The following is a 22,333-nucleotide window of genomic DNA, read 5'->3' as shown; positions in this document are numbered from 1 at the left end:
GAATTAACTGTTCACAAGAAAAGGACGCTATGGTACTTTTGATGCCTCAAAATTTAAAAAAAATCATGATAATGACTGCAAACATTCATCATCATCTTGAAATAATGAATAGAAAAACCTACCAACATTCACAAATTAAGAGAAAAAAACAAGAAATGGTCCATTTAAAACAGTTTGTGTGATAAGTTTGATGCAAAACCTTGTAATTTTCATTGCAAACAATAAATGTACAGGCTATCATCAAGTTTTGTACCTAATCTTTTTTTTTAACTGCCGTGAATGCTATCAGCACCACATGACATTTTCGCACTGGGTTGTCGATTAAGTGCGACAATCGTCAGCAGTTTCCGTGTCCGTGATCGAGATACTGTGATCGTGCACGAAGCCCGATCGGCAGCTTTGGGTTTCATCAACACACGTACAGTGGCCGGCAAAATAAAGTGCCCACTACTTACATTTATTAACATTTTTTACATTTTTTCCGTGAAAAATTAAGTTATTGTACTGCTTTATTTTTTGAAACATTGTTCGTGATATGCTTAAGAATGTGCAGTACCATACCATGACAAAAATGAGAAGATTGCTTCAAGAAAAATATTCTTTCCAAAATTAATCAAAATCACTGTGCCAAAATAAAGTGCCCACTTTATTCATTCTACAGAAAATATTTTTCTAAACAAATATAACATTATACTTATAATATATGTGTTTCTCCCGCATTCTTTACATGTTCGAGGATCTTTGACATAATTTATTTTGTTTTTATTCCCACATTTTTGTCATTGAATCTTCTTAAGTGTATTTCAGAGGTTTAACATTTTTCTTTCCTAATCACGTCATTTTCACCACATTTACATCAAAATTTGTACACGATATCTCGATAGGATTAAAATTAAGACTAAGTGGGAGCCATTAAAGAAGTTTTATTCGATTAGATTGAAAAAAAAATTAAAAATCTTCGTGTATAGCTTGAGTCGTCTTCCTGTTGGAACGTTAATGTATTTACTAACTCCGTATTTTTCACAGAAATCAGATAAATTCACATAGGATGCTTATATAGGTATAGCCGGTCTCGTAGTACAGTCGTCAACTCGTACGACTTAACAACATGCCCGTCATGGGTTCGATCCCCAAATAGACCGTGCCGATGAAAGCTTATACCTATATAAGCTTCTTCTTCTTTGGCTCAACAACCGTTGTCAGTCAAGGCCTGCCTGTACCTACTTGTGGGCTTGGCTTTCAGTGACTAATTGGTTCCCCCCCATAGCAGGATATTCAGTCCTACGTATAGCGGCACGGTCTATTTTGGAATTGAACCCATGACGGGCATGTTGTTAAGTCGTACGAGTTGACGACTGTACTATATAGACCGGCTACATTGCACCTATCAGTTATTAGATATTTTTGAACATCAGTTATAATTTGGACTCATCTGTCCAAATACCAGTTTTTCAACAATCTAACGATATATCTGCATGTTCTTGATCATATCGAAGCCAATTGGCTCGGGCGAGGAGCTTGAAGGACCCCACATCTAACGGGCAGTAAAATAAGAAATTGGCAATGTGATAGCTAGGGTGTGTTTATCTTTAGGAGTAGCGGGAAAACTGGTGTGAATCGAAAGTACAACTATGGCTGATGCCTATTTTAACATCCTTCATCAATACTTTGGGATATTTCTTTAATAAAAAAAAGGGTTTTGAAAACTAAAAACATGTTCCTGCAGGCTAACATCTCAACACACAATAAATACAAAAAACATTTCTCAACTCGTATCGTATAAAACACCTTGCATGTCCTCCATAAAGTCTAAATCTTGATACCATCGAGAATTTGTGGCAGATTATAGGTGCGAAGGTGGATAAAACTGGTGTAACAAACAAATATATTTAAATTTAAAGCTCTGGATAACACTGTATATGGAAGTGCTGGCATTCGACGCTAATTGTTAACATGTTAGATCGATAATATTTGTTTCAATTGTAATTCATATTCGTGTATGACAGCACTTAGACTGAGACACACCGCAGGTACTTAATATATAAGATGTTGAATACGGTTCTTTGTTACTGTAGTAGGTTTGATTTTGGATACGGTCACCATGTATTGAGTTCGGAAGATAGTAACGGTCGCCATGTAATGTGATGATTGTACAACTGTACATCGAGGTAGAATAAAACATTGTTCGAGCAGACTTTTCGACACTAGATCATCCAGGCGATCATAGAAACGCTGAAGGGGATCCCTTACTGGAAACGTTGGAGTTTAGAGGTCTTACCTTGGGTAGGGGGACATAACTGGAACATAATGATAAATCGATAGATGTTGGATGCGAATAGTCCTATCCTGACTATTCACATCTATTGAAATGGTGTGAGGTGTTTGTCGATGTGTGCCTATGCTGCAGTTTAACTGTATTGCGAAAAAAGGTTTCAACTATTGTTGCTTAAGAATGAATGTTTTCGTCGCTGAGCTTATATGTTGCCATGTGTTCTCGGTTCGCCTAGTTTGCAGCAGACGCCTAATTTGCTTATTAGGCGTGTTTCGGGTGTTTTCAATAAGTGTGTCTCAATTCTTTTTTTTCTATGAACGGTAGGGTCTGGGTGTGTTGCTATGGTGTGGATTGATTTGCTGATGTGTTATAAAGAATGTGTTGCAATTGTATGATTTGTCTATCCGAAGTGCGTTACAATGTGTCTATAGTTGATAGTGTGTATTATAATAAGTTCTGTATTGTAGATATGCTACATTACGATTTAACAATTTCAATTATTTTAGTACGCACTTTTATAGTACCTTAAACTGCACTCCAGTCCCATTGAACAGCCGTTCACTTGCACGACTCAACAACATACCCGACATGGGTTCAAGCCCTTTATGGACCGAACCCTCTATACACATGACTGACTATCCTGCTATGAGTATACCATCAAGTGATAGATAGTTCAGTGCATTAGGCAAGTCTAGGTCAACTGAAGCGGTGCTCTGGCAACAATCGAAAAAGACATCCAACTAGAACAAACGTATATGACGTATATGGAAGTGAAGCATCAAACATCGTCGTCTTCGAAAAACCAACCTGTCGAATCTATCATATACCATACGTTTATGATGTTCGATGTCTTTTTCGATTGGTGCCAGAGTGCCTGGTAAGATAGTTACGCCAAATAAAAAGAAGAATATTATGCTGTTCGGCCGGTTTCGTGATACAGTCGCCAACTCGTACAACTTAACAACAACATGCCCATCATGGGCTCAAGCCCCGAATGGACCATGTCCACATACGTAGGACTGATTATAATGCTGTGGGTAATCAATAAGTCACTGAAAACTAAGCTCACTAGTGGTACAGGCAGGCCTTGACCGACAACGATTGTTGTACCAAAATAGAAGAAGATTATGCTGTTCATCAGGTGCATCGTTACAAATATAAAATACTTAGACAATTTTAATTAGTTACCAACGCTGTTACACGATTTATACTATGCTTCTAAAGAACCATTAGCTTCGCATATGTAGAGTTTTTCACATACTTTAAGATCAAGTACTGTGAGTGATATTCGATCGCTACGAGCTCACTGATATGTTTTATCTAACTACAAATAAGACTCTTTATAGCATCAACCTAATAGAGAAATTAGATAAGCTAAATTTTTTTAACGAGGTAAACCCTTATTCTTAGTAAAAAATATTGAAATATTTTAATGTCAAATCATTCGCCATTACTTCTGTGGGTTAGCAGTTCTTTTTAAGCTGTTGATCAGTTAATTTTAGTTTTAGATATTCCGCTGATTTAATTAAAGCTCCACTTTTTCATAAGTCTATAGCTTTCAACCTATTTCTAGCCCTTCTACGCCTTTCCATTGCACGAAGGATTTGATTCCTCAGGCTTGCTCATTTGATTTTTGACCATTCCAGCACTTTTGAATGCTAAATTTACTCTGCGCTTGCTTTCCATTTTTTTAGTTTCCATCATTTTATTTTAACAATTTTGAATCGTTTACTAACTGGCTTTTTAATTAATAACAAATTTCCCCAAAGCCTAATTGATGACCTTTTACAATTTCTACGCGTATTTTAAATCTTGGAACTGTTGGCGATAACGCACACTACATTTGTTTTATTTTTTTTTAATCTGCAACATTGTTTATAGGAATGACATTAAAGAAACGAATTGCTTATTGTTGCACAGAACTCTGCAATCGTCTGTTATCTGTTAAATTTTCAGATATTAATCAGTTAATTATTCAATAACTTCGCTATATTTGCTTTCGAAGATAATAACAATAAAAAAAATAATCAAATACGCCATACAATTTAAAATTCTTCCCTGTGGAGGAATCCACCCTCCACCTACCATCCAGTTAAAACCCAATGCCATTTGCTCTGACATACTGGCACGGTTATTTTTATAGAGATACCCTCTTGAACTTCTTTTGTGTTAGTAAATTCTTTCAAATAATCTATTCCTAGTATTGTCTCTATCACATCTCTCCGAGAATTTGATGACTTTGCCATTGATTTTTACCAGTCTTTTGCCAACAAAGTCTTTAGAATATGAAGAGACAACCAAATTTAAATTTCAACTCTAAATGCCTTTTACCTAAGTTTATAAAAATGTTGCAGTACATCAAAGAAAAAAAACAATTATTTCATATTTATTTGTTGCAGGCTCGATTTTGAACAGATACAAAAAATGACAAAATACAAAAAATCTTAAAGTATTGCAATTGCACAAATGTTGCTGCATGTTGTTCATAGACTCGAGCCTAAGTCAATATATTTAAATGCTTAACATTTTATATCAAATACTGCATTCGTTAACATAGTCTTGTGGTACAGTCGGCAACTCGTACGACTTAACAACATGCCGGTCATGGGTTCAAGCTCCGAACAGACCGTGCCCCCATACGTAGGACTGACTATCCTGCTACGGTAACAATAAGTCACAGAAAGCCAAGCTCACTTCACTAGTGGGAACAGGTAGGCCTTGACAGACAACAGTGGTTGTTGTGCCAAAGAAGAAGAATATTGAATGAAGATTTCTATGGAGATTGTAAGGAAAAAGGAATAACCAATTGGCCAATTGAAAATAATCTGCTATAGCTATTAATTATCTATAGAAAAATCCCCAGTTTTCTGAAATAATCTGATAAGCTAATCCAAATAATCGACAATGGAGAGTGCTGAGGAAACAAACTCAACAACAAATAAAACCCTAAAAGTGGCCGAATATCCCTTAACATTTAGCATGCACATCCATGTAGCAAGTAACATACCACGTGGGTGCTCGTTGGGGATTATTTCTAACAGAGTTGATGTAACGCCAAAAAGATCGTGAGTGTGAGAGGAAATGAGATTGAAATATAAACATTTATAACTTGTGTTAGAATATACAGTGACGGCCACCTAAAGTCGGACACCTCATATTTTCACCTATTATCTGACTTTGAGGCACCCGGGACAGTTCCCTAGACCGCTGATCGGAAAATTTTCTTCATACGTCTTTGAGGACACTTAGCTATGCACATGCATAAAATCAGACCGATATCTTTTAAAATCTCGGAACACCATTCATGAATGTGATAAAAGGTATGAAATTTATGTGGTCCACTGAAAGTCGGACAGTCTTTATTTCATAGCAAAATGACCAAGGAGCATGCCAATATTGACCATTATGGTTCTCGGAAAGGGACAAATTTAATCATCGGACGCAAATTTGTCGCTGGAGCTCATGTGTGATTGATTCTTTTTTCCTAAACATACATTTTTTTCAAGAAAGATTTTAAACTGTTTGAATCGATCCAAACAAGAACAGTGACCAATTGTATAAATAATACAAATAATTCCGAATGATTGCTCGTGAGAAAACTGCCCCATGGTTGAAATTCGTTGCCATTAACCCTGACTTACTACCATGGTTGTTGTTATAGAGATACCCTCTTGAACTTCGCTTGCGTTGTCATTACAATTCAAATCATTCAAACCAGCTATTCCCAGCATCACATCTCATCGAGTGCTTGGTGACTTCAGACCGTTCAGTCGAACAGAAGTAATTTCCTATATTGAATCGTAAACTTTGCTAATTTTATGCGACATTCGTCCTCACAATTAAGTTACACAGTATGAAGCCGTCAACCAACGTTAAAGTGGTAGCCACATTATTTTTGTTGCAAATGATCTTCTTAATGCCGTTTTCTCAGGCCTATGTGTACATCATTCCCAATGCAAAAAGCCAAGGTAAGTTTTTTTCAAAACAACATTTATATTTTAATCCATACATACAACTTTTATTTTTATTTTCAGTTCAAGAAGGTAGCTGCTACGACGAATCGCTAAAAATAAATGTTCCTGTAAATGAGGTTCGACAGCGTACAGGAAAATGTGAATCCATGAGCTGCAGTGACGATTATTCGCTTCATGTTGCTGGGTAAGTTATTTTGTGCTGGCTTTTAGAATCCCCAAATACGTGAAACACATCAACGTTATTCTTATACATTGCAGATGTGGCAGTATTGCGGTTGGACCTGGCATGATAATAACTCCTACAGACTATTCGAAACCGTATCCAGATTGTTGCCCGCACCCGGCATTGAGTGCAGAAAATGTGGTTTAAAAACAAAACACAGAAAGCAGAATGCCATACTCAAAAGTGTCACGTACAGTCTTACCCCGAGTTACGCGACACTCGAGAAACGCTAATTCTTAGTTATGACAGTTCATTCATCAAATTGGTACAATTTTCATCTAAAAATTGTCAATTTCAAAATTAATTGTAGTTTTGCTAAATGTTTGAAATCGCTAAATACACAGAAATAACCGAATGTTCTACACAAATTGTATGAAATATGTAACAATAAACATTACATTACTACAATTAATCATAAATCACTTTTTATCATTCATATTTTTTATGAAAAACGTGATATTTGACTTACGTGAAAATGCAAGTTACGCAAATGTCCCTGGAACGCATTATTCGCGTAACTCGGGGAAAGACTGTTTATTGATGATGATTTTGATGATTTTATTTTTAGTGATTTCATCATAAAAAGAACTATGACGTTTAAAATAAATAGTAAACTTATTTAGTTGTTGTTTTTTTGTTGTTGTTCTGATTTCTAATAGCAGGATTACTAATCTGTTAATATTTTATCCCCGGAATAACGTATAGCCCAGAACAGTGATGGGCAAAGTACGGCTCGCGAGCCGCATGCGACTCTTTGCATGGTTTATCTATTTGGCATTTATTGTTGGTGTACCTAATTGGCTCTTTGCGTGAAACTCAACGAACTTTCGATCGAATTTTTCGATCAATGGCCTTGAACAAAACAATTCACACTGAATAAAACAAAATATTAAAAAAAATAGATAGGATTTTGTACACGTTCCAAGTTACTAATAATGAAGTTTACTACGCAAACAATTAGATCCCAAAATGTGTGCGGTTATAGGCGAGAGGTATGTGCCAGCTTCAATAAACGGGACGAAACGTGCTGAGGTGAGAGCAAACATTGCATTTTACACACTCACAGCTGGTCTTTATAGTTGCATTTTGATATAATTAGTGAATAATTAGAAATAAAGTTTCATGATATTAAATTTTGGTTACACTAGATAATTTGGCCAGATTACAGGGCTACGCAACTAAATTTAAAAGATCCCCTTTACGGAAAAGAGTACACTGAAACCAATAGTCTCTAAACTGAAATTAAAATAAGTACTTATAACAATCTCTTAAGGAACCTAAAACCAAAATCCAACCCATACTGGTCCTAAAACCATTACATCACTTTTCTGGTTCAAGAACAGCAGATGACCTAATGCCGGTTCTACACCTAGTTACTGAACCTATGTCTGTCCAGAAACCGATACTGAACCCAAACTGGTTATGGAAATAATACTGGTCATACAGGTCCAGGAACTGATCATGAAAACAAACCGGTCCTGGAACCTATCATAAACCAATTACGGTACTGGAACTGATACTGAATCCATACCAGCCCTATAATCTATCATGAACAGATCATGACCCATACGGGCCCTGCAACCGACCATGAACCCATACGGGTCCTGGAACCGATCCTGAACCCATACGGGTCCTGGAACCGATCCTGAACCCTTACGGGCCCTGCAATCGATCATGAACTGGATCATGGTTCTGGAACCTATCATGAACCCATACCGGTCCTGGAACCTACTATAAACCCATACTGGCTCTGGAACCAATCATAAACCTATACTGGTCATGAAACTGAAAGGTAACCCATTATGAACCTGGTACTGATACTGAACATATGCTGGTTCTGGAACTACTCATGAATCAATGTCAGTCCTGGAACTGAAAGTAAACCCATAAAGAACCTGAAACTGATATTGAAGACATACCGGTCCTGGAATCGCTCATGATCCCATGCTGATCCAGAAATAGCTCCTGATTTCATTCATTTCGAGTTCCAGGAACTGTTCTGGATTTGGATTCGAAACGATACTTGAACCAGGATGGTTCAGGTATGGAACGGTTACAATTCCAGTTGCAGTCAATAAACTATACCCGGCAGTAAATGTGCAACGTAGGAATTAGCGTAGGAAATAGCGTAGGAAATTTAGTAGAATTCGTATGGTAATAAAAGAGTAATATACATTAAGTATAACATTGTATTTCGCAATTATATATTATAATTTGTATTTTTTAAAGGTTTTAATTTTAAAGGTTAATTTTTTTATTTGTTAACACGATGATTTGTGGCAAATTTAAAACACGCTTGTAGTAGAGTAGTAGTAGTAGTAGAGATGTTTATTGTGGATATAAAGAAAAAAAAAAACATATAGAATCGAACGTTCTTTAACATTGGGTACGCAATGTGCTCTCCTCAATAATCGGGAATTTTTATAGCATAGCTGAGTAGAATATATGTTGTTTGCTGATTTTAAATCTGAGTATATGGGAAAAGTGCAAAAAAAAACCCATGCAATTTTAGACTTAACCTAAAAACATATATATCTAACCTATATCTTAACCTACATTTGCTAGACCTAATCCTTAACTAGATAGAGAAGAGGAGAGCTTTGTACAGAAAATTATAAACTCATATTTTATGCTTAGATACGTTGTTCAACTAGTTGATTAATTATGCTAATTGAGCTCTGGCGACATTTGTTTGACACGCTTGAAGTAGTACTGTTTTCGTTACTTTGCCTGTTAAATAACTTAATCGGCATCGTTTCCAGCGAGAACCACGTCGTTAAACTTGTTGGTTATTAAAACATGGTATGAAACTACCTGGACAACATACACTTTTATTCTATATTCCACCACCTGAACTCTTTAATGCACCTTGGGAAAGATGAGAACTCCACCTTGTATTGCATTTTTTTCGAGCGGTAGTCGAATCTAATTCTATCTTTGCGGCTAAAATAATCTAGACTGAAAATCGGAAGCTAGTTTTGTGTGCGGCTTTGTATGGAGTGTTTACATGATTTCAGCTACCATCTGTCAAACTCCATATAAAATGGCTGACTAGAATCGTGAAGGACCCCAATATTTGGTCGTATCGTAATTTCGTAATCGTAATAGTATAAGATACTTGGGCCAGTCTCGTGGTACAGTCGTCAACTCGTACGCCTTAACAACATGCCCGTCATGGGTTCAAGCCCCGAATGGATCGTACCCCCATACGTAGGACTGACATCCTGCTATGGTACTAATAAGTCAAAGAAAGCCAAGCTCACTTCACCAGTGGGTACAGGCAGGTCTTGACCGTCAACGGCTGTTGTGCCAAAGAAGAAGAAGAAGAAGATACTTTAGCATCCATTCCAAGGTGTATGGATATTAGGAGGTGAAGTGCTTCAGAGCAAATTGACATTTCACGACTTGACATAACAATACTGGGGTCTCCGGTATTAAAATCGGGGAGGGCTGGAGGGGGGTATAGAAAATTGTATGCGATTTGACATAACAATACTCAATGATGGCGCCCTGAAAACGCGCTAACAATTCACCTCCTTAATAAACACACCTTGATCCATTCAAAGAAGTCCTCGGAAGCAGCGCATAAACAAAGAAGAGACCTTAGCGTATACACTAGTGATGGGAGCTCGGAATCGGACCTACCCGATTCCGATTCCGTGTTCGGAATCAATTCCGGAGCCGATTCCGATGCTGGAATCGATTCCGATTCCGGAGCCGATTCCGGAGCCGATTCCGGAGCCGATTCCGGAGCCGATTCCGGAGTCGATTTCGGAGCCGATTCCGGAGCCGATTCCGGAGCCGATTCCGGAGCCATTTCCGGAGCCGATTCCGGAGCCGATTCCGGAGTTGACTCCGGAGCCTATTCCGGTGTTGACTCCGGAGCAAAATCAGTCCGGGAATCTCCATGAGAATGGATCTTTTACAAGTAAATTTGGAGTTTTGCGGTTATCAATACATAGTATGATTGGACCCAAACGCCTTTTTATGGCGATGCCGAAACTGACTCCGTTTGGTAGCCGATTCTAATTTATGAGCCATTTCCGATTAAAGAGCCGACTTCGATTCCGGAACCGATTCCGGAACCGATTTCGGAGTCGATTCCGGAACCGATTCCGATTCTGGAGCCGATTCCGGAGTCGATTCCGGAACCGATTCCTATTCCGGAGCCGATTCCGGAATCAATTCTGAAGCCGATTCCGGAATCAATTCTGGAGCCGATTTCGGAGTCGATTCCGATTCCGGAGCCGATTCCGGAATCGATTCCGCAAACTGATTCCGGACCTACTATCCGCAATCGATTCCAGAAGACTGCGGAGCTAGCCGGAATCGATTCCGACAAAAACTTAAGGATAGTAATGTAAAAAACTCACTAGGAAAGCACAAAATTTGTCAATTGCCAATTTTGTCAATTTGCCAAGCGCGTAACGTTTTAAAAGAGAAAGCTACCCGCTTGAACTTCTGGTCGCCAAATGTGTACTAACTTGTAAGTTTATCAGTATAAATAAAGCTCTCAGAACAGAGAGCAAATCAGTTTTGATCGTACATAGGATCGTACATCTTATGAGCAGTTATTGTTCCCCCACCCGTGGTAAGGCGTTACAGACTCCAACAAGCTTACCGTGTATCAGCTTGCCGGTCAACATAACCCCTAAAATCCGAAAGGTTTACGTATGCTAGGTAGCATAACGTTAAAGTTCCCACGGCTCGGTGTAATTGTAAACTCGATCGTCACCCGACGCATCGCCAATAAATCGAATTGAAGATGTAACAAGGTCAGGTTCAATAGAACTTGCCGCACAAATCGCTAAGTGCTGATACGGCACTGCTTTCAAGCCAGTGTCGCGACACTGAACCTCCCTTCTAGGCATGTGTAAAATGAACGAGAATCGCACCGTTCGAACAGTTCGGTAAAGTGAACGAACGAACGAGATTCTTAACAAAAAGAACGACCAGGACTTTTGGAAGAAACTGACTACACCGAACGCGTTCGAACGTTCCGTCAGTGTTTGACGGCACACATAAATGTGGTAATGAAACGTGCAAAATCATATTGCTTTCTCGCTCTTTCTCGCACCGTGCGAACGGGTCGTCAGAAATCAAAATGTACCCTGTTGGTGTTGAAATCGTACCCATACAACTCAATTCCTCGAACGCCGTCGAATTTGTCCAGCAGTGTTCGATACGTGTGCTGTTGGTGTGGAAATCGTATCTATACGACTGAATTTATCGAACGCGTTCGAACTGGTGTTCGATCTGTGTTCTGTTGGTGTGTAAATCGTACCTACACAACTGAATTCATCGAACGCGTTCGATCTGATCGGTTAGTGTTCGATCTGTGTACTGTTGGTATGTAAATCGTACCTACACAACTGAATTCACCGAACGCGTTCGAACTGGTGTTCGATCTGTGTTCTGTTGGTGTGGAAATCGTACCTACACAACTGAATTCATCGAACGCGTTCGATCTGATCGGTTAGTGTTCGATCTGTGTACTGTTGGTATGTAAATCGTACCTACACAACTGAATTCACCGAACGCGTTCGAACTGGTGTTCGATCTGTGTTCTGTTGGTGTGGAAATCGTACCTACACAACTGAATTCATCGAACGCGTTCGATCTGATCGGTTAGTGTTCGATCTGTGTACTGTTGGTATGTAAATCGTACCTACACAACTGAATTCACCGAACGCGTTCGAACTGGTGTTCGATCTGTGTTCTGTTGGTGTGGAAATCGTACCTACACAACTGAATTCATCGAACGCGTTCGATCTGATCGGTTAGTGTTCGATCTGTGTACTGTTGGTATGTAAATCGTACCTACACAACTGAATTCATCGAACGCGTTCGAACTGGTGTTCGATCTGTGTTCTGTTGGTGTGTAAATTATACCTATACAATTCAATAGATCGAGCCCGTTCAAACGCATTAGTCATTGTTCGCGAATGAACTGAACTGAATTGATTGCGCTCATCATGTTTATCCATGTTTAAGTAGTTTTTTTATAGAATCCTTGAGCGTGTATAAGACATAGGGTACAATATATGCTGGAGACATTTTTGCTCGTATTAGTTTTTTACATGCTAGTTTTTGGTCGGTTTTGCGATAGATTGTGTTGACCAGACAGCAGATGGGCTGATTTATTTAATGTTTTTAAATGATTGGTTTCAAACGCAGAATGAGTACTTCTTTGGCTACAGTATGCGTCTATGGTGGGTAAATGAAAAAAATAACGAATGTTCTTTGTGAATAAAAACCCCATGAAAAAAAGAACGAAAGAATCGTCGTTCACGTTCGGTTCTTTTTGGTGAGCGAACTAGTTCGTTCGCGTTCGGTGAAAAGAATCGTTTTGCCCATGCCTACTCCCTTCCCTCAACAATACTATATATCAAAATAATTTCAAACCTAACGCAACATTTGGTAATGATTTAAAAAATCGCTTCAAACCAAACTGTCTCTGCCGCAACAGAATGAAAAACCAATTTTAGAAAATTTTAGCTTTAATTTATTAAATATAGCTGATGATAAGATTTAAAATTAAATAATAAATTATTGCATTAAAAACCCAAAAAATAACTCTCTCCTGTGGAGGGATTCCCCCACGGTATATAACAGCTGCCAATAATTCCGACTTAAGCTTCATCCATCAATTCCGTAACGCTGACAGGGGACGAATTGGTGTCCTCAAACTTTACGTTTTGTTACATGGGAGAGGAGAGAGAGCTAAACTGATGATTAACGATGATTATTGTTGACTTAACAACCTACGCGTTTATGCCGATCTTTCGAGACTTCTTAAATACCACGCCGAATAGTGGAGTCGGTCTCGTGGTGCAGTCGTCAATATTTTTGAGGGGGAGGATCTGTATCTCAGCAGGCCCTAAGATAAACTATTTATGGGGGCCAAAAACGGCCGCAAAATACTGCGAATCTGCGTAATATCGTACGTCGTATTTCACGGTTTGCAGTCAAAACATAATTAATTTTCGTATAATTCTGCTTCACGTCATTCGTTAATAATTAATATAAACAAAGCAATAGATCATTCAATTATTTAACATACAGTGGAGCGCCGTTGATCTGGGAACCTTTAATCCGGCTGTCCGTTTATCCGTGCTGTTGAGAAATGACATTGATCTGTCGAAGGTGACATTGAGTTCTGAAGAGGATATTTAAACAAACGGTTATGAGACCACATAGTCATGACAAAAACATGAAGTTAATAAAGACTGGATATTTTTTATCAAAACATAAAATAAATCCAGAAAAATCAGGAATTCGTGATTAAATATATCCTTCGACTCATTATCCGTGTTATTCGCATATCCGGGCATGGTTGAGTCCCAATGGGCCTGGATAAACGGCGCTCCTCTGTAATTCCAACTGTATACTAAAATTTTGAACTTTCTTTAACAAAATATACAATATTTGATCAGAATTTAATTTATTTTACATTTCACAATTGATGTGTCAAATCAGTACAATTTGCTCAACGTATTTTCAAATTTAAATAACGCTTATCTACGAATCCGCGTAATCCGCGGGGACTACCGGTATGTTTGTTTTTTTTTTTTCATCGTTTCATTTTTAAACATTGGCGTGGATGGGGCCGAAAATTGACAGTTGTACCATAACGTTATTGATGGATGAAGCCTTACTGGTACAGTTGTTTCATAGAGATAACCTCTTGAACTTTTTGTGTGGTTGAAAACATTCAAATCAGCTATTCCTAGCATTGGCTCTATCACAACTCACCGAGAGCTTGGTGACTTCTCGTCGTTCACACGAGTTAAAATAAGTTATTTTCCAAATTTAAGCTAAAAACAGTTAGCTTTTAATAACAGGATCAAATTATATATTATGGGGCCGTCAACGAACTTTAAAGTGCTAATCACATTAGTTTTGTTGCAAATGATCTATTTAGTATCGTTTTCACAGGCATATGTGTACATGGTTCCTAACGCAAAAAGCCAAGGTAAGTTTTTACAGTACAGGCGGTCCCCGAGATACACGGTACCTCTTATACGCGGATTCGGAGATACGCGGTTTTCAAAATTTGACAGTTCTTTGAGCAAATTGTACTGATTTGACACATCCATTGTGAAATACCAAATAATTTCCGTATTGATCGAATGTAAAATACCATTTACAAAAATTTAAAACTGTTTAATTCATTAGAAACATATCAAATAATTCATTTGGTGGCTAAAACCACCCCCTACTTGCAAAATTGCACGAAAATTAGTGATATTTTGGCTAGAAATCACGAGATTCGACTTACGCGGAAATTCGAGATACGCGGTATTTTGCGGCCGTTTTCGGTCCCCAATAACCGTGTATCTCGGGGACCGCCTGTACAATTTGTATCCTTTCTTCCTAAACGTGCGTCATTCGACCACTTTTTTGTATTTTCAGTTCAAGAAGATAGCTGCTACGACGAATCACTACAAATAAATGTTCCTGTAAATGAGGAACGACAGCGTCCCGGAAAATGTGAATCCATGCGCTGCAGTGATGATTATTCACTTCATGTTGCTGGGTAAGTTATTTTGATACCTCAAAGGCGTTACACATCTCAACGTTATTCTTATAATTATAGATGTGGAGTTATTGGGGTTGGACCTGGAATGGTTTTAACTAAGACAGACTATTCAAAACCGTATCCAGATTGCTGTCCCCAAGTGAAAATGAACGCAGAAGATTCAAATTAAAATCAAAACATAATGCTAAAACGTGTCATGAATTTGATCATTTGATCAAGTGAAAGATTGCTAATCAGCCCGCATTTTATTCTCGAAACAACGCATAAACTAGAACAAAACAAATAATGCTGAATAAAAAAAATCCAAAACATAAAACATGCATGTCTTGTTTTGATTTGTACTTTGAAATGTTTTGCGCCCGGTCTCGGTGGCCAAAATAAAATAGAAAGTAAATATACTTTAACTCATTCAGTGGTTTTGTTCTCCAGTTCGATGCACACGTTGCGTGAGGAGATAAAGCAATGATAATGAGACATTTTTCACTTTATTTTTCGTGTAAAGTAGCGGAGTAAATGTACCAGTATTGGGCAGTTTAGTGCAGCAGTTTCACAAAAACTGCTGGTATACTTACAATTTTTATTATTTTTCATGAAAGTGGCGTTATTTTGTACGATAAACTATCGAATTATGATGTGCTATTTTTATTTGTCGATTAAAATCTATCTTTTAAAGATATTCATGAAAATGCAAATATTGTTTTTGTTCTTATTTTCGGCAGGCTGTGCTCTTATTTTCGGCAACGCAAATACGTGCCGGAAATTTTTTTAATCACTGCAAATAGGTTTACAAAAATGTTCTAAATGTTGAAAATGTCGTGTTGAACGGACTTTGTTCACCTGTCTCGAAGTGTACCTGTTTTCGGCAGGGTAACTAACAACGTGAAAACATGCAATAACGCGTTGATAATTGTCTCGCCACATATTTTTTAAATAGAGATATGCCCATTTGCTATTCAAATACGAAGTTTTACATCATTTCCTTGCATATTTTTCAAAATATCAAACAAAATGTGCAGAGTTCAACATAATTCGGCAGATTTGCTGTCAACCAATATTTTGGCAGGTTTCGTTATTAAGAGAACCAGAGCAGTAAAACACTGAAAATGTGGTTACATTGTTAACAACCCGATCTCCGACAGGTTTCACTTCACCTGATCCAGCCATCGAGTTCGCTGTACTGCTCTGCGCCTTATGCCGAACTGGGAATCGCTGTGGAACACCTTCTTGAAAGGGATATGAGTCCGGCATCCTCATGACATGCTTCAGCCATCGTATCCTGCCAGCCTTCGCCACCGTCAGGATGCTCGGTTCGCCGTACAGTTCAGCAAGCTCGTGGTTCATCCTTCTCCTCCACGCTCCATGCTCGAACACACCGCCAAAGATGATCCGGAGGATGCGTCGCTCAAACACGCCCAAAGCGTTTGCATCCTCCGCTCGGATGGTCCAGGACTAGTGTTCATAGAGGACCAATGAATCAATGTACGATATACCTCACATTTCGTACGGACTTGAAGTCTTCTGGATCTGAGCAGTCGATGAAGCCCATACTATGCACGATTCCCCTGCACATTGCGTCTCCAGATTTCGCTGCTGTTGTCATTGTCCGAAGTAACGACCGTCCCAAGATATCAGAACTCCTTTACTACCTCGAGATTGTTGCCGTCAATTAATACACTGCTTCCCAGATGGTCTGAGTCTTCGCATTTTTCTCAATCCAATTCCGATGAGGTCGATGCCATCCGCGAAGCCAAGAAATTGGAGAGACTGGTAGAGGATCGTGCCACGGATGTCGTTGTTTAGCCCAGCGCCTAAAATGACACCTTCCAGGGCGATGTTGAAGAGCAGATAGGAGAGTCCGTCCCCTTGCCTCAGACCTCTGTGAGTTTCGAACGATTCTGACGTCAAGTTGCAACTTTAATCGGCACCCCGTTCATGGTGACCTCTAACAGCAGGATCAACTTCGAAGTGGTATTGCTGCATGATGTTCCATTCCGGTCTATGGTGTCGTAGGCCACCTTGAAGTCGATGAACAGGTGGTGCTTAGGGGTCTGGCACTTTCGGCACTTCTGGAGTATCTGCCGCAGAGTGAAAATTTGGTAGGTGGTAAAAGTCTGCGAAACAGGATCAGGGACATGTTATTGTAAGCGGAATTAAGGACTGTGTGGACTATGAATGTTCGAGCGATTAAGCAAGTTGCCCTTTTTGTAGAATGGATAAATGACTCTCAGTTTCTACTCCTCCGATAGTTCCTTCTGTTCCCAGATTTTTACGATCAGCTGATGCACTTCGGCTGGTTAAGCTATCGAAATACGTAGTTATTGATGTTATTGAATATAATCAGTGACTCTTATGCTACCAAGTGAGCAGGAGGGTTATAGTTAATAATCAAAGCATCATTTTATCCACCTTTCACCATTCATACGGCACTACAAGGCAGCATTCTTGGACTATTGCTGTTTGTGATATTCATCAACGACATCGTCAACGCGCTTCCAAACTAAACAAAATAATGTATGCAGATGATCTGAAGATTCATGCGCCGAAATCCGACACCGTTGATTGTGTCGTATTTATATTACATGAATGATAACGTAAAAAATATTAGATTAAAACTTTTTCGAGAAAAAAAAGTCACCAATCTTATTTAACTGTAAATAAGATGGCTGAACAGTTCGGTGCACTGATATAATTAGATTTCATGTGATCTTGGTGAGCATTGTCATAGTTTAAAAACCTTGCCCTGTGCTTTTGATAGCCCAGCTTTAGGATTTTCATGCATAATTTGGACACCTACGCAACAAAATAGAATTTAATAACTAGAATCAATCGAATGAAAATGTACGCACGGTCTTTGGTACGGTGTGCACTGGTCTCTCCTGATACACATATCCTTATTATCGTGCTAGGTGCCTGCTTTTTGGACTGAAATACCTTCAACACAGGCAAATGACTGTGTAATTTCTTACATAAGTTCATAAACGGTAATATTTACGCCCCGTAAATCACCTCGAGTTGGGTTCTAATGACCCGTTTTTAAAATTTATAAGATTATATAGCTCAGTGAATTATATTATTGGTGTATTATAATATGATATAAAATAATGTAATATAATGTAATTGTTTAGGATTGCGCCCTACACTAGATAGTTAAAACTCGCGACTCGAGTTTTCTATGGGAGCAAAAATCAGCACAGTTACCATATTCACCGGAGAGCGCTAACAAGTGTCAAGCAAGAGCTACCCGCCAAGGACTCTATGCAAGATTTGCTAGCAAGGTGATATGAAGATGTAGAAATAAATTCTAGCTCCAAAATCTGTGCTGTTAACTGAATTCTGAATGTATTTCTTGGGGTACTCATTACAAATTGCTGTGTTCCGTTAGCGATGTTTACATTTTTGGGTTTGTACGCTGGCTTAATTTCCCCTCTTTCCGTGGACATTATACGCGGACTTGGAGATACGCAGTTTTCCAAATTTGACAGTTCTTGAGCAAATTTTACTGATTTGACACATCAATTGTATAATGCCAAATAATTTCCCCTTTCATCGAATGTTAAAACCCATGTCAAAATGTTTAAAATTATTACATTCAGTCAGAATCGTATCAAATAATTAATGGTTATAACTGCCACCTACTTCCAAAATTATACGAAAACTAGTGATCTTTTGACTGGAAATCACGAGATTTTACTTACGCGGAAATTCGAGATACGTCGTATTTTGCGGCTATTTTGGGCCCCTTTAACCGTGTATCTCGGGGACGCCTGTAATCTTGTTTTGTCCAGTAAATTATAGATATTTGTTTTGATGTCTAACATTGTCTAACAACGTTCAGCTTGATAGGTGGATAGGAATAGAAGCAGCAATGAAAATAATCGCTAATGTTACTCAGAACTCTGTAAGGGTTTATTATGTTTTAAAATTCTGCGAAGCTTGTTAAAAGATCAGCTAAGCTGATTGTTGATTTACTAATCGATTTTCGTTGTTTGTTTTAACTGTAGTGCCTACAACTAAAAAAATACACGTTGTTTATACGATCGCCTATCCGGGTAGGCCCATACATATTGTATGGTAAATTGTAGTTTTGTGGATTCTTAAGCATGTATCTTTTGATCTGCTCGCCTTATTTGTATGATAGAACACGAAAAATATCTACTTTAGGGCTCTTTTTTTGTCCATTTCAGTGTGTTGGAAAGTGTGCAATAATTTCATTTTTGAATAAGTTTCAAAATCAGAATTTCAAGACATTATTCATCATTTTCATCCCTAACAAAAAAACAAAAATGCTATTTTTTAAACAATGACAGACACACATAACAGGAATGTTGTAATTTTATCCATCTCAATCATATGAAATACGTTGACTGTTCCATTAAATGTGCAACAATTAGCAAATTCTTCTTATTCTTCTTCTTCTTTGTCGGTCCCCGTAGTCACCGTTGTCGGTCAAGGCCTGCCTTTACCACTTGTGGGGTTGGCTGTCAGTGACTTATGGATTACCCCGCATAGTAGGATAATCAGTCCTACGTATGGCGGCACGGTTCATTTGAGGCTTGAACCCATGACGAGCATTTTGTTAAGTCGTACGAGTTGACGACCACGAGACCGATTGAGGTAAGTGACAAATTACCCTATTTAAAATCATTTTTAAATAATTATTATTTAACAAAACATTTTTCTTCAGGTATTTTATGAAGACTGTACGAAGCTCCTATAAAAAAAATAAAGAAAAGAGTGTGTAAAAACTACTTGAGTAGGTGGTCATTCACACTAGGGTTAATTCTGACTTACTGGGACAGTTGTTTTATGAAGATACCCTCTTGAACCTATGTGGTGCCGTTAACATCATTCAAATTGCCTGCTATTGCTATTGCCTATAGCTATTGACTGCATTGGCTCTATCACATCTCATCGAGAGCTTGGTGAGTTCAGACCGATCAATTGAGTTGAAATAAGTTCCAACATTAAATCGTAAACCTGCTAATTTTATACGACATTTGTCCACACAATCAAGTTACACATGATGAAGTCGTCAACCAACTCTAAAGTGCTAGCCACATTAGTTTTGTTACAAATGATCTATTTAGTATCGTTTTCACATGCATATACATTCCTGATTCGTAACACAAAAAGTCAAGGTAAGATTTTTTGAAGACATCGTTTATCTATAAAGTTAAACATTAAACCCGTTTTTTTATTTTCAGTTCAAGAAGATAGCTGCTACGACGAATCGCTACAAATAAATGTTCCTGTAAATGAGGAACGACAGCGTCCCGGAAAATGTGAATCCATCAGGTGCAGTGATGATTATTCACTTCATGGTATTGGGTAAGTTATTTTGTGCTTGTTCTTTGTTTCTTCAAAGACGTTAAATATTTAAACATCAACGTTATTCTTTCAATTGTAGATGTGGATTTTTTGCGGTTGGGCCTGGCATGGTGTTAACTAAGATTGACTATTCAAAACCGTTTCCAGATTGCTGCCCGAAAGCGATAAAACAGACTGAACAAGACTTGTTTTAAAAACAAAACAAACGCAACGCTGAAACGTGACATGATTTTGATAATTTGATATGAAATGATTCCATTATAATAAAAAAATAAAACGATTTAACTCAAGTTGGCTAAAAAATGCTTATTTTTGAGTCTGATTTCTATTTGAAAGATTGCTATTCAGCCCAATCCAGTTTTTCGAATTTCATATTCGAAGCAATGCTTAGTCTCGAACAAAGCAAATCATTTTGAAAAAAAACGTGTGTTTTGTATGTTCACAATTATTTAGAAGGATGCCAAGCAACGAGTTTGGGTCGGTCTGGTGGTACAATCGTCAACTCGTACAACTTAACAACATGCCCGTCATGGGTCATGGGTTCAAGTCCCGAATAGACTGTGCCCCCATACGTAGGACTGACTATCCTGCTATGGTAACAATAAGTTACTGAAAGCCAAGCTCACTTCACTAGTGGGTACAAGGCAGGCCTTGACCGATAACAACACTTGTCTGTTATGGGTTCAAGCCCTCAATCGACCGTGCGAAACCTACGAATGAGGGGCTGACTATTCTGCTTGAAGTGATCTAATAGGGTTGGTGCACCAATTATGGACGAGTTTGTACAGCGTTTGGTTACAATTCCTACGCTGTACATTTACTATCGGGTATGGTTTGTCGACTAGAACTAGAATCGTATCAGATACATACCCGAACCAGGTCCAAGTATCGTACCGAATCTGAATCCGGAACAATTTAAGGTACAGTTCTTGAAAATAAATGAAATCGAGAGCTACTTCTGGTACAGTATGAGTTCATGATCGTTTGCAGGCCTGGTATGGGTTCAAAATAGGTTCCAGGACCAGTATGGGTTCACGATAAGTTCCAGGACCGTTGTGAGTTACCGTTTACTTCGGTTTCAAGACCATTGTTTTCGGTGTAATCTTTACAGTAAAGGGGATCTTTAAAATTTTATTGCATACCCCTGAAACCTGGCCAAATTAACTAGTAATTACAAAATATGAAAACTAGATATTGAAAATTAATAAAATGTAATATTTTAAAGATAAAGTTTAGAATGTCGATTCCGTACGATTTTTCATGCGAAATGTCACAACTTTTGTATTGCTCTCTAACAGCAAATCTCCGCAGCATGAGAATAACACAACAATTGCCCCATGATATTTTTTCATGCACCAATTACTGTGCTTTTTTTTTTGTAAGGCTAATGAATTTCAAACGAATTTTTAACATCATTTGGCATAGGTTCTGTGCTCTTATTTGACGTGTAAATTCAAATTTAATGTTGGGTGGTTTTTTCACTATCGGTGGTTGATTTTTGGACAGTGAAAATAATTATTGTGATTATTAAATTAATTGTAGTCGAACAATAGAAATAGAAATGAATCTTGTAAGAAAATAAGGAAATACGATAAATTATACAATCATTTCTATAGTAATGCAGCATATCTAATATACAGAACTTATTATAATACACCCTACAGCAATTATTTTTCACAAATGAGCTCCACATCGGGGAATGTATGTTATAACTGCCAGGATAGCCAGTTTACAGACTGCCAAAGCAGCTTAAAGACTTCCGAGAGAAAAAATAATACGCTATTGCAAAAGAGAGCGACAAAGAGGACACCATCCAATCCATAAAACATGGCTGAAGCCATAGTTCCATGGCTGAAAATACAATATGTATGTTAAATTACCACATATTTTCAAAAAAAAAAAGTGAAAACAATATGAGGTGACAAATTGGGGCGGCGCCGTGGTACAGTCGTCAACTTGACCGACTCAATAACATGCCCGTCATGAGTTCAAGC

The 22,333-nt window shown here is 38.2% G+C and overlaps 2 protein-coding genes and 1 long non-coding RNA gene across 3 annotated transcripts; all 3 read left to right on the top strand.

The window, feature by feature from the left end:
• The first annotated feature begins 5,961 nt into the window (after window positions 1–5,961).
• Window positions 5,962–6,888, top strand: LOC4578297 (uncharacterized). The gene is made up of 3 exons (XM_001238103.2): window positions 5,962–6,240; window positions 6,307–6,430; window positions 6,505–6,888. Exons 1-3 carry the CDS (start codon window positions 6,126–6,128, stop codon window positions 6,614–6,616), a joined length of 351 nt encoding a protein of 116 aa, XP_001238104.2. The 5' UTR covers window positions 5,962–6,125; the 3' UTR covers window positions 6,617–6,888.
• Window positions 6,889–14,172: 7,284 nt separating this feature from the next.
• Window positions 14,173–15,327, top strand: LOC133393220 (U-scoloptoxin(16)-Ssd1a-like). Its single transcript, XM_061657042.1, has 3 exons — window positions 14,173–14,444; window positions 14,885–15,008; window positions 15,069–15,327. Exons 1-3 carry the CDS (start codon window positions 14,330–14,332, stop codon window positions 15,178–15,180), a joined length of 351 nt encoding a protein of 116 aa, XP_061513026.1. The 5' UTR covers window positions 14,173–14,329; the 3' UTR covers window positions 15,181–15,327.
• Window positions 15,328–19,449: 4,122 nt separating this feature from the next.
• LOC4577966 (uncharacterized) lies at window positions 19,450–20,642 on the top strand. Its single transcript, XR_009766022.1, has 4 exons — window positions 19,450–19,625; window positions 19,696–20,149; window positions 20,216–20,339; window positions 20,419–20,642. It is a non-coding gene; the product is annotated as an uncharacterized LOC4577966 (long non-coding RNA).
• The last annotated feature ends 1,691 nt before the right edge of the window (window positions 20,643–22,333 follow it).

Source organism: Anopheles gambiae, chromosome 3 (assembly GCF_943734735.2).
Source record: "Anopheles gambiae chromosome 3, idAnoGambNW_F1_1, whole genome shotgun sequence".
In the NCBI taxonomy this organism is placed as follows: Eukaryota; Metazoa; Arthropoda; class Insecta; order Diptera; family Culicidae; genus Anopheles; species Anopheles gambiae.
Note: the sequence above shows the minus strand (reverse complement) of the source record. Positions and strands in the feature narration are given on the sequence as shown.